General features: G+C 41.8%; 1 protein-coding gene across 1 annotated transcript; it reads left to right on the top strand.

Annotated features, from left to right (window-relative positions):
- Positions 1-494: 494 nt before the first annotated feature.
- On the top strand, positions 495-11,195 carry KBTBD8 (kelch repeat and BTB domain containing 8). Its single transcript, XM_075432828.1, has 4 exons — positions 495-602; positions 2,868-3,078; positions 3,760-4,874; positions 7,534-11,195. Exons 1-4 carry the CDS (start codon positions 587-589, stop codon positions 7,995-7,997), a joined length of 1,806 nt encoding a protein of 601 aa, XP_075288943.1. The 5' UTR covers positions 495-586; the 3' UTR covers positions 7,998-11,195.
- The last annotated feature ends 1,682 nt before the right edge of the window (positions 11,196-12,877 follow it).

Genomic DNA, 12,877 nt, shown 5'->3' with positions numbered 1-12,877 from the left:
GGTGCCGGCTCTCCCCGGCCTGCTGGGCGGACAGCTTCTGGGTGCCACCACCGATCCCCCCCGGAGGTGCAGGTCAGCGAGGACAGGAGAGAGGCAGCGCAAGCCCTGACGATGCGGGAATTAGGGGGGGATTTCTTTATGCGGAGAGGCCATTTTTGCTGGATGCTCCCCAGTAGCAGAGCCCTGCCGGTCCCGGTGCTGAGGGCTGCCCGCACTCCCCTGCGTGAGGGCCCCAAGATGGCTCCCGCCTCCTCGTTGCTACGCGACGGGCAGACCCCGCCCCCCCGTCGCCTCCTCGGAACTACAACTCCCAGGCAGCCCGCTGCGTCGGAACTACATCTCCCGGCATGCCCCGCGCGGCAGGGGCGCCGCGCCTCCGTCCTCCCGCACTACATTTCCCAGCAGGCCGCGGGGCCGACGGCCAATCCGCGCGCCCCGTGTTGGTCGGTGAGAGGAGGGGGGTTGGCTTCCGCGGGAGTAAGCGGGCCGCCGAGAGGGAGCGGCGCGGGGGAGGCCGCGGCGGTGACATTTCCTTTCGGGCCGCCCCCTCCCCCCGCCCTCCCGCTGCCGGAGCGGGGCCCCGAGAATGGCAGCGCTAGGAGGTCTGTGCAGGCCGGGCCACCGGGGCGGGCGGGGGAGCGGCCTGTGGGGTGGGGCCGCTGCTGAGGGGTGTTGGGGCCTGTGTGCTGAGGGGTGTCTCGGGGGGGGCACATAAGGGAGGGCTGCTGGCGCTTCTCTGCTGGGGGGTGTCGGGGAGGGTGCTCTGTGGGGAGCGCCGTGTGAGGGAGGGGTGCTCGGGGCCTCTGGGCTGGGGGGGGAGGGTGGCTGGGCAGGGTGCTTGGGTGAGGGGCCTGCAGGGTGTCGCGTCCTGACGGGGTCGGTGATAGCGGAGAGGGGTGCCCGGGGGCTGTCTAAGGGTTGGGGTCTGGGGTGAGAGGGCGCCGGACTGAAGGCCGCTGTGTGGGGAGGGAGGGGTGGGCAGCGGTGCTGGGCTTTGTTAGGGTGGAAGGAGGGTTTCCCGCGAGGGACACCCCCACACCGTGGTCTGTGTGAGGAGAGGGAGGAGCGGGGTTGTCCGTGATGAAAGGCTTCTGTGAAGGTGGGTGTATGGGGAGTGGAGGAGGGAGGGGTGTCCGAGGAATTAGTGGGGGGAGTGTTTCGGGGTGATGTCTGGGAGGAGCAGAGTTAAAATTTTGAGGTGCCAGTGAAAGGAATATTAATAGAGGAAAAAGATGCTTGGGGTGGGAGGGAGAAATGAGGTGATGGAAGTGACTGGGAAGGTTTTATGGGGTGAAAACGTGGATAGTGTCAAGGATTAAATAGGAAAACTGGAATATGAGGATGAATATCTGTTCCTGGCTGAGTCCACCAGTGCTGGTGGCTGCCTTGCCCGCATGTGCTTATTGCCCAAGTGACTGGCAGGATCACAGAAGAACTATTTTGCATATTTTTCATTGTTAGAAAGTAAATGAAACTCTTCTGCAATGGTAGCTACATCAAAGTTTTCTTGTACATCAAAGCTTTGCTAGGTAGTAAGCCTTGGAACTGATATAGCAAAGTATTATTTATTTGGAATTTTCTCGCTGGTGATTAACATTGTTTCTGAACAAGTACAAATTCTCCCCTTCCCTAATGATTGGTTAGTTTTGAATGTTGGAGCTCAGTTACTGTGGTAAACTTCCCTGTTGTAGTTCTTACCTTTATGTATTTACTATTTTATTTGGGGGGAAAAAAACCCCAAACACAAAAAACAAGTGGTTTGAAGACTTTTCCTAACAGTGCTTCGAAGAGACACTGACAATATTTGGCCCCAAGGCTGCCATGGGAAACATGTGCCTGACAGCAGATCCCTACTGGTTTAATTGTGACTGTGCTCAAAGCTGTGTCTGAATTCTGAGTAAGAGAAATTGTAACTACTGTCACCACGAATTGGAATTTAAATGTCCTGTTCATCATCAGCATTGTTGTTTGCTATCCTCTTTGCCCCTTTGTGTTGCCCAAAATTTGTTGGAAGCATTCTCTGTTGCAGTCAGCAGCTTTACCTGATTTGCAGCTCTTACCACCTAATGTTTTTCTTTAGAGCTCTCCTTTGTTGTTGTTGCGTAAAGATTTTGTTGCTGTTACGAAACAGATTTTTGTGCTTGAGACATTGCTCAATTTTCACTTTGGGATTTACTTCATTAGGCATATCACATGTTACTTAGAAGCATATGTTCCACTTCATATGTTTTCACAATGATATGTGAACTCTTTCATACCTGAGTAATTTTAAATGGTAACTGTATTTTATTTGTGAAGAAAAACATGTCACTGTATATACACATTTATGTAAATTTAAGTTTGTTGCCCAACTGTAGGAATGTTTTTTCATGTCTACACTATTAACCATCACTTGTGTAAGTTAGTAGCCAGTTCCTGTTTCGGTGTGAAGCAAAGTACGTTCATATGGACTTGTGTAATGATGTGTAAGGTTGTGGGTTTATCTTATTCTTCTGCATTCTTTCTTTTTTTCCCATTTTATAAGTTAGTAAGCATTGGGATTCTTGACTTAATTTCCCTCCTCCCCAGTGATATATGATAAATATGAACTATTTATATGGGGTTTTTTTTAATATTAATGGTTTTAATTTTATAGGTTAATGGTAACCTACAGATACCTTGGGAAAAGGAAAAAATATAACTGATATATCTTTATATCTCCCTTGAAAATTTTAGACTTGCTGTTGATGGATGATGACAGTGAGGAATTTTTGAATATTAATTTGTGCTAATTCTTGTTCATTCTTGGGCTTTTTTGGTGTGTGTGGGGTTTTTGGGGGTTGTTTTTTGTTTGTTTTTCATTAAACAGTTTCAATTTTGCTTTGTAGAACCAAGTAAGTTTTCACAAACAGTGAATGGAATTCCTTCTTCAAACACAGTCAGCAGTGGAATGGACCCCTTCCACGCTTGTAGTATTCTTCAACAGCTTAAAACCATGTATGATGAAGGGCAACTGACAGATATCGTAGTGGAAGTGGATCATGGGAAGACATTCTCCTGTCATAGGAATGTTCTTGCTGCAATCAGTCCTTATTTCAGGTACAGTAGTCCATTGTTCTAGTGGTCATCTAAAGCAGAAATATAACTTATTTTCATTACATGAAAAGTAGAAAAAATCACTCCTATACTAATATTCCACGTAACTATGTAGTGTAGTTCACCTAGTAAGTAAAGATTATTGTTCTCTTAATGTCAATGAATTATCTGTGTCTGTTTTTTCAAAGGAGAGTTTAGCTGGAGAAAATGTCATGATTTAAAAAAAAAAAACAAACCACAACAAAACAAAAAATGCCTCCAGTATGGAGGGTGTCTTGGATGAAGTAACAGCATAGTTAAACTTCTCGTTTCCTTTTAAAGTTGTATATTCTAGTGTGCTAGAGTATGCATATGAAATAACATGTTGAAAGTTGAGTACAAAGACTTGGGTATGTCAAGAACTTTGCTTGTGAACTAAGTGAATTTTAATATGGGGCTAATGAGATAATGAAGTGAGAAATTCCAGCTTGCCACTTTTGTTTCAGCAAGTCGAGAACTGATCTTAAACAAGAACTAATCTTAAACGTAGGTACCTTAACAGGACATTGTAACATCAGTGATAAATGTAGTTGTGCTGGTATAAGGGCAAATACATTGGGATTAGCTGTACAATATAATTTTGTTTCTTGTACCTGTAGTTAGAAGGTAATTACAAATAAACTCCTGAATATTTTTGTTTTGTAGATCTATGTTCACTAGCGGCCTTACAGAGAGTACCCAGAAAGAAGTTCGTATAGTTGGTGTTGAAGCAGAGTCAATGCATTTGGTATTGAACTATGCATATACCTCCAGAGTAATGCTGACAGAGGCCAACGTTCAAGCTTTGTTCACTGCAGCTAGTATCTTCCAGATCCCTTCCATACAAGACCAGTGTGCTAAATATATGATCAGTCATTTGGACCCACAGAACTCCATTGGGGTGTTTATCTTTGCTGATCACTATGGTCATCAGGAACTCAAAGACAAATCACAAGACTACATTCGTAAAAAGTTTCTGAGTGTCACCAAAGAGCAAGAATTTCTTCAGTTGAGAAAAGACCAACTGATAAGTATACTCGACAGTGATGATTTAAATGTAGACAAAGAAGAACATGTTTATGACAGCATTATAAGGTGGTTTGAGCACGAACAAAATAAGAGAGAAGTGCACCTTCCAGAAATATTTGCCAAATGCATCCGTATGCCTCTGTTGGAAGAGACATTTTTAGAGAAAATCCCTCCCATGTTTGCACAGGCTATGGCCAAAAGCTGTGTACAAAAGGGACAACATAGTGCCAATGGCTATACACAACGGCTTGGAATGACCGCTTCTGAAATGATCATATGCTTTGATGCTGCCCACAAACACTCAGGAAAGAAGCAAACAGTGCCTTGTTTAGATTCGGTCACAGGGAGAGTGTTTAAACTATGCAAACCACCAAATGACTTGAGGGAGGTTGGAATTCTTGTATCTCCTGATAATGATATTTATATTGCGGGTGGTTACAGACCAAGCAGCAGCGAGGTCTCCATTGACCACAGAGCAGAGAGTGATTTTTGGATGTATGATCACTCTGGCAATAGGTGGATTCCGAAAGCCCCTTTGTTGCGAGCCAGGATAGGCTGCAAATTGGTTCATTGCTGTGGTAAACTGTATGCAATAGGTGGTCGTGTTTATGAAGGAGATGGGCGAAACTCACTCAAGTCTGTGGAGTGTTATGACAGCCGAGAGAACTGTTGGACGGCTGTCTGTCCAATGCCGGTAGCAATGGAGTTTCATAGTGCTGTGGAATATAAGGATAACATCTATGTTTTACAGGGTAAGGTGGTTTGGCTGACTATATGGTGTTTTATTGGAAGTGGGGGTTGTTCACTCCAACTGTCTGCGCTCTCTTAAGCACCTTGGTAAACCCAGGTTTCCTGGAGGTTTCAGGAATGCCCTGGGACAGCGGGGTGGGAGGGAAGCTAGGGAGGGAAGTGGGCAAGGAAGGGTGAGGTTGCTGCTTGAGTTTTCGTGCCCTGGGAATGTGTCACGCTTCTGGTATTGAGTTATTGCACAAGTGGCAGTTTGGTGGTGTTCTAAGGCAGCAGTATAATCTTAAATCTTCCTGTGAAAATTCTTTGTTAAATCTTTATCTGGGTGAAATGCACTAATGTTGAAGAAAATACGCTGTCCTATGAAACAGCACTTTGCATTTTAGTTAGCTAAACCTGTAAAAATTGCTTGTGTCTGTATGCTTGGTGACTTGTAGAAGTCAATTAACCACTGTAGGCCTTTGTTTCCTGCCCTACCCTGTTTTTTGAAGTCTTCCTGGTAATGGCTTGCTGATCTTAGAGGTCTTTTCCAACCTATGATTCTATGAAGAAAGATGATTTGTCTTTTTCTAGTTAACTCTGTTTCTTCGGTCAGTAATTATAGTACTGCCTTTACATCCTTTCTTCCAGTAAACGATCAGACTTATTGGTGTGTTAGATATTGATTCTTAAATGAGTAAAAAGGATTATTATGGGAACGGATCAAAGAATTTATTTTTCCCTTTATTTATGGACAGCTTATGTATTTGTATGTATGTGTGAGCCACCTGGCAGTCTACACTTAAAAGTGCTGAGACTTGGCTATGAGGCTGTAGTAAAAGTCCCAAGAAATGGAAAGAAGGGAGGGGGGGTGTCTCAGTTATGTTTTGCTAAGGGCCACCTCCTGTGTAAACATCTGCAGAAGTAGAGGTTTTGGATCTGTACCAGCCCCTTCTTTGGGTGACTTTCCGTGCAGACCTGGGCCACAGGAAAGAAACAGGACAGAGAATACTGTAAGGTCATTGTTACTTACCCAAAGATGTCAACCTGATGTCTTGACTTTGCATTCCTGCTACTTGGTAAGGTTGGTGGGCTTCTGCAGGATCTGCAGACAGGTTTCTTCTTATTTTGCTGTTTCTGTATCAGTTTTGACTCTGGTTGTGGCTTTAAATAATTCTGTTACACTAGCAAATTCTCTCAACCTGCCTCATCTGTTGGGTCAGATATCTGCTTTAGATGGTTAAAAATGAATGCTGAAGAATATTTAGCTTGATAGAGTATTTGTTCATGCTTTAGATGTTTCTTAGAACTGCTAAAAAGTGGATATTATTATAGCCTGTAGAGTAAGAGTGCATCTTGTTTACGAATTTTAGCTGCACTAGTTCTGTGCTTCAGTGATTTAAACAACCACCTAATGCTTGCATAAAAAAGCAAGCTACTTCACTGTGCTAACCAGCAAATCATAAAGATTTGTGTTACGGAAAATAGGCAACTTTTCTATTTGAGGGTTGTAGATAAAACCTTGACTGAATTGCACTGAAGTAGTATAAAAAAGTTAACTTTCAGTAATATTTCTAGAGAAAGCTCGTAAGTTTGAAGTAGTCAATAAGGATTGATGAGAGTGTTAATATGCCAGTGGAATGCAAGCGTCCGTCATAGGAGATTACACTGTGGAACAAAAGTGAATAATTAAAAAATGTGTTATCTGTAAGACTTAATTTCTTAAACTATGTTCCACCCACTTTACTGTATTATTTCGGTTTTCTTAGTTGTACTTCAGGTGCTTGGTTACACAGCAGCTTGGCTAAAATTCTTAAAATAGCCATGGGAAATTATATGTGATTTGAATTATGCTAATATTTGGCAAATGTTAGGCCTTTCTTCCTCTGGGCTTTACAAAAGACAAGGTGGTCTTAATCCATGTTCTTTTTATCAAGTTTGCAGAGCAGGAGATTTCAGTCATCTGCACTTCCATTATCTACAGTCTGTAGATGCTACTCTGTGCAGTCAACAGAAGAGGTATTTTATAATCTAACTGCAAAATAACGATGAATCAGTAGCTTCATGCAAGTATTCACCTGGCATCCCTTTAAGCAAATCAACCTAAATGTGTAACCCAGCCACCTGATATAAGTTGCTTCAAAATCTGTGCGTAGTACAAGGCACAACTTATTTGCTCAGATCTGTCAGCCTTCAAGCACTGAATTCTGCGACTCCACGGTCTCAGCAGATGACACGTGAAGATGTTAAAGAACGAAACAAATACTTCAGATTTCAAGACTGAAATCTTGAAAGGTTTTGTCCCAAATTATGGAGTGTGGTTTAGAAGTAGTAAAGGATAGCTAGGAAGTAGGTAGAACACTGTATTTCTGATATGCTTCAAATTCTCTCTTCTTCAGCTGGAGTGGAAAGTCACATTGTGCTTCTGATATCCTTCAAATTCCCTCTTCTTCAGCTGAAGCAGAAACTCAAAGTACTCTTTACTCATGCTGTTAATATTTTTGTAATGCACATGCAAGAAAGCAGGCTATGGTGCTAGGTTTTTTTGTTACGGGATCAAGGCTTTTAAAAATTGGTAGACCATTTCTGTCTGTGGAAGAACACACCTGAAAGCGTAGTAGCTGCAGAATTGCTATTCTGGAAATGAAGCATAAGTTATGTTTTATTTTTCCTCTCTCTTTTCAGGGGAATTTTTTCTCTGCTATGATCCTCAGAAGGATTACTGGGGATTTTTGACCCCAATGACTGTGCCTAGAATCCAGGGCTTGGCAACTGTATACAATGACTCCATCTACTACATAGCTGGAACCTGTGGAAACCATCAACGTATGTTTACCGTAGAGGCCTATGACATTGAACAAAATAAGTGGACTCGAAAAAAAGACTTTCCATGTGATCAGTCCATTAATCCGTATATAAAACTTGTACTCCTGAAAAATAAACTCCATCTGTTTGTCAGAGCTACTCAAGTCACTGTTGAAGAACATGTTTTCAGAACCAGCAGGAAGAATTCACTCTACCAGTATGATGAGGTTGCTGACCAATGGCAAAAAGTATACGAGACTCCAGATAGGCTCTGGGATTTAGGCCGGCATTTTGAATGTGTTGTTGCTAAATTGTATCCGCAGTGTCTTCAGAAAGTTATTTAATTTGTGGTTTTTTCAGTAACAGGCCTTAGTGATTTCAGTGGTAATCTGATGCTAGAGAAAACATGTCTTAAAAGAAAACAAAGAAATTCTGTCAGTATTTATTGTAAGCTGAAACAGACAGTTTTTTGTATATGGGGATGGGTGCTCTTCAAAGGTTGCAGTCTAGGGAGGGAATTACTGGTTCAGTTTCATACTTACTGATATTTTCCTGGGAAATGAGAAGGAGGTTACAAAGTGCAATTATCAGCATTTTTTTTCTGGTAAACACTTAATCATGTCATACTAGAGGAGTGTTTTTGTGGCAAGAGCAAATTAAGTGGAAGAGCCAGGATAACTATGCACTACAGTGAAAGAAACTCTAGCATTAATAGCTGAGGGTGTCCGAGATGCTTTGAAGTGACTTTTCTTTTTTTCCTCTTTTTTTTTTTTAAATACGGGTAAAATTTGAGGCAATATCATTAGGTGGTTTGGGGTTTTTTGGGGCTTTTTTTTTTTAGAGTGAAAGTACATATAGGAATGGTAGATCCTGATTCATAATGATCTTTTTTTGTGCTGTTTTTGAAGTCTGCTAAGATGCTTGTGATGTTTTTTGTGCACTACAGTTTGGGAGAAAAAAATCGTCAGAATTGGAACCTGGAGTACCGTTGCTCCAGACGGAGACCTGTTCAGATTATTGTACCACTTCCTGTCTGTGGATTTTTGTTGAAATCGAGCTTAATGATCGGGGGGAGGGGGGGGGGGAAATCCCAACATCTATTTTCTGCCACTTAATCGTAGTGCTGTAAAAACTTTTTTTTAACACTGCTTAAAACCTTTTTTTTCATCCCATAAAGGGCTTTAACCCAAAAGTTGATGGTGCTAGTACATTTTTAATACTGGTTTGTCTGAAATGGGCTAGCCTTATGCTACTGTTTAAGACAGCCTGTTATTTTTTGTGGAGTGTGTGTCTGTCTTCAGGCCCTGTCCTGTCATCATATTGTCTTTTTTAACATAACATTTTTACTGCAGTGGTATTCTTGCACAGAATGGTGACAGGATATGGCCTTAATAATGTTGAATGATTTTATTTTTTTTTCCTTTTTGTGTGGAGTGTTCGTTCTGTCTCCACTAAAGTACAGTGCTATATGCAGAGTTGGCGTGTGCTCCAGTAGTTTGGAAAAGTGTGGCTCAACTTTACAAGTTACTTTTTCTTCTCCCCCCAATAAAGCCCTCCAATACTTCCTATTTCATTCTGATCTATAATGTGAAAATTTGCACTACTGAGCTGTCTTAATTATCCACAGTATTAAAGAAAAATTGACAATAAGTGTACATGGCTTAAATCATCTTAGATGCAAATATAAAATAGGGATCCAATATACTGCAACGCTTTTCCCTACGTATTTAACATTTAGCTTATTTCTAAGAAGTAAGTTAGTTCAAAATTCAGCATCTACTTCAGTAGTGAAAATTGGATTTAAAAGGGAAAAGATGAATCCTAAAACTCATGTCAGATGTAATTTGCCAAATTTAATTTGTTACAGCTCTAATTTTTGTTGAGCTGCAAGTATGTTATCTTACTCTTCCTTGTTTTTTCAAATTGACCTAAGTAAACCAGTTAACGTGAAATAGCAGTGGCCATCACTGGCTGTAAGTGCTTACCATTATCTGGCTTAACAGCTGATATTTCAGTAAGCCAAATATTTAGCTTGTTGTTTATCCCCCTGGCATGGCTGAGGATTTGAATAATGTTTGTGTACTATGTGGTCTTACTGTTCCCAAATGGAATATTTCTAATACATGAAAATACTCACCTGGTTCTATTTCTTAATTCTTGCACAAAATGTTTAAAAGGCAAAACCAAACAAAAAACTGTGAAATGAAAAGAAAAAGAAATGCCTCTCTGCATTACATACCTCATCTTCCAGAGACTCACCAAACTGCTTCTTTCAAATGCGAGCACCTGAATTTTTTTTCTGAAGTGACGTTGAAGTTAACAATTCTTGCTAAGACTGCATTTTCCAACAGTGCTGAGGTGTGTTGTTTCATTGTGTAGTTTTCTTTTGGATGCTGTTTTATATATATCCATAGCCAAGAATAGGAATTTTTTTAAAACTACAACTAATTTCATTTTTAAATTATCATGAGTCCTTGGCTAGCTCTCTTTGCGCTGTTGTAGGCCTCTAGCTGCAAGCTTTCTGAAGCACCCTCCCTAACAGTGTTGCATTTGTGTGTAAACCATTCTTTTTGCAAAGTGTTAATGTAACTTTTTTCTTGTTGTTTTTTTTTTTTTTTTAAGCTTGGTTGACTATTTACAAGACTTCTTGCTGCTTTTTGACAATCTTCTATATTTATTTAGTAGAACAAATTTCAATATATTACTTGAAACTATGAAATAGAATTGAGTTAGCAATTGACTGGTCGTGTGATGTATAGAAGTACAATATGCTGTGGTTAATTCTGCAGTAGGTTTGTTAATTTTGTTTATCTGCACTAAAGTACGAAGATCTCCATTCTGTTTAACCATTCAAACTGAGGGTGTGATCCAAGTCTGTAATGTGTTTAAAAGCTAAATCCTGGAACTTGCCGTGGGAGTAGAATATACTAAATCTTGTGCATGAGGAGTTTGTTGAGACAGTAATGTAGCTGTGACATTTTGCCAATTCTTAAATGCTTCTACGTTTTGCTGAAAGCCAGATTCCTGGTAAAGTTTTGCTTTAGAGTCAGGCTTAAGTAAACTTGCACAGCACAAAAAAAAAGGCACCAAAGGTACTGATAATATTTAAACAGTAATCTGTATGTTTTCCCCACTTGGTATTTTTTCTGCATTCATTTATTTCCCTTTATTAAATGAATTTCTAGGACTGTAAGGACTTACGTGAGTGTAAATCTCTTTTCCAAAATTATTAGTTACTTTAGAAGGAAATCTTTTGTAATTGCCGCTCAATTCCATCAGTAAAATATAGGATAACTAAAAGCAGTTTTGGTGCATCAAACACGCAGCGTACGTATGTTGTACAAGAAATCGAGGAGCTCCCTGTTTGTAAGGCTGTTTAGAGATGGCATCCAACATTCAGTGCTCAGGTATGTTAGTAAGAAGTACTGTAGTCCTATGAGGGCAGATGTGTGGATTTTTAAACATTTTGCCATAATTGCACAATTTTGCATTTTTACTTAATGTCATGTTATGTTTCTTAAAATAAACCTATTGTTGAAATACAGTGGAGTTCAACTGGTTTTGTCATAAATCCCTTGCATGCATTTTTAGTAAATTTCTGAAAATTAACCCAATGATACAACTTTTTGATGCTTGTTCAGTTCTTCTATTCCTGCACTTGTATGTCTCAGCTGTATGTCACATCACACTTTTGTGTGTTGTTTTTTTTTTTAAGGCAGCACTGCACTGTTGCTTGAGGTGAAATGTGCTTCGTTCTGCTTTTTTGTCTCATTCCTTGTGGCTACACAGGTCTAACTTCTGATTTGCTCAGACACAGGCGCCATAGTCTTGCCCGTTCCCTTCCTCCCCGCCTTTGGCTGGAGCTGCCATCCCAGCAGGAATGCCAAATAGGGCTTTCCAGTCTGATAATACTGTATATTGCAAAACTCTGAAACTTAGTAGGGAAGGTGCTTCCCAGGCGGTAAAAGGGACACAGAGAGCATAGTGATGTTGGTTGCAAAGGAGTCGGCTGCAGAGCTGAAAACAAGATGCCTCCTCTCCCCCAGCTGTTTAAGCAAAACTCCAGCATTATATGTGGCTTCTGATCTAGTGATAGCACCTAGCACATCTGCTTGTAAGTGATACTTTTTATTTGAGAGCGTTTGTTCCCTTGCAGAGACTGTCTAATGCCTTTAGCACTGATGCTAAGTCATCATAACCTAGGAAAACAACATGAAGTTCTCTTGTTTGGGAAGGCTCTCCTATTGTCAGGTTCTCGTGGGCATTGTCTCCACCCTCCCACCCCCTCAGCCCCTGTAAACTTGTCTGGGTGTGATGTGAAGTCTGTTCACCTGGCAGTTTGGTCACGGCAGAAGCAATTCAGGAGTCCGGGTTGATGGTGGCTGTGTATGTTCAGAGGGGCTCTGCCACGTGTGGCCGGTGTTTCAGGCTGGGTTGGCTGCCTAGGCCGTCCGTGCAGCAGGCTGACGTGGCACACTGCTCGTGGGCTGTGCTGTGCAGTACCCGACTTTCTGGAGACTGCTGCACGATGGTCCTAACCTTGGGTGAGCTTGTGCTGGCAGATCCACTCTCCTGGTCACCGGTTCGGAATGGTACGCTCCCTCCGGTCAGCCTGACCAGCAGCCTGCAGCTCTCCAGTTACAGCACCCAAGGTTCCCAGCCTCTTTGTATAATTACTGGTTTATTTTGTGTGATCTCAGCATTGCTCGTCATGCGGTTGAGCTCCATTCCTCCAGCCTACGACAACATGTACTGGGACAATCTTGATGTGTTTTCTGTTTGCAGCCTTCCATTGCTGGGAAGCCTCCTCTGGAGAAAGCAGCCAGCAGAGCATAGGCAGTACGTGCCTTCTTGCGTTCCTGTCCAGATCTGCAACTGCTCAGTTAAAAACCAGGGGTGCTTCTCCTTGAAGACGTAGCAGCAAGCAATGAAGCTGGCACAGAGGAGGTAGGCTTGCTGTTTAACTTATTTTAGTGGGCTGAATAAATCAACAACAGACACTAAACTATATGCATTCTCTACTTGCTTCCACATCCGAGGGCTCAGTTGGGGCCATGAAACACCAATGGCTGCTGTTAGGTAGACAGGTCTAGCTAGATTCAGCTGTACTTTCATGCTGTCTCTGGAGTTTACTAATAGAATAGTGACTGAGAGTCCAAATTGTCCATCCCCAGCATGGAGTTTGCAGTTGTAGCTACCAAATACCTTTTATGTTTTTTTAGGA

The sequence above is a fragment of the Opisthocomus hoazin genome, chromosome 11 (assembly GCF_030867145.1).
Source record: "Opisthocomus hoazin isolate bOpiHoa1 chromosome 11, bOpiHoa1.hap1, whole genome shotgun sequence".
Taxonomy (NCBI): Eukaryota; Metazoa; Chordata; class Aves; order Opisthocomiformes; family Opisthocomidae; genus Opisthocomus; species Opisthocomus hoazin.
This window is presented reverse-complemented; position numbering and strand designations above follow the sequence as displayed.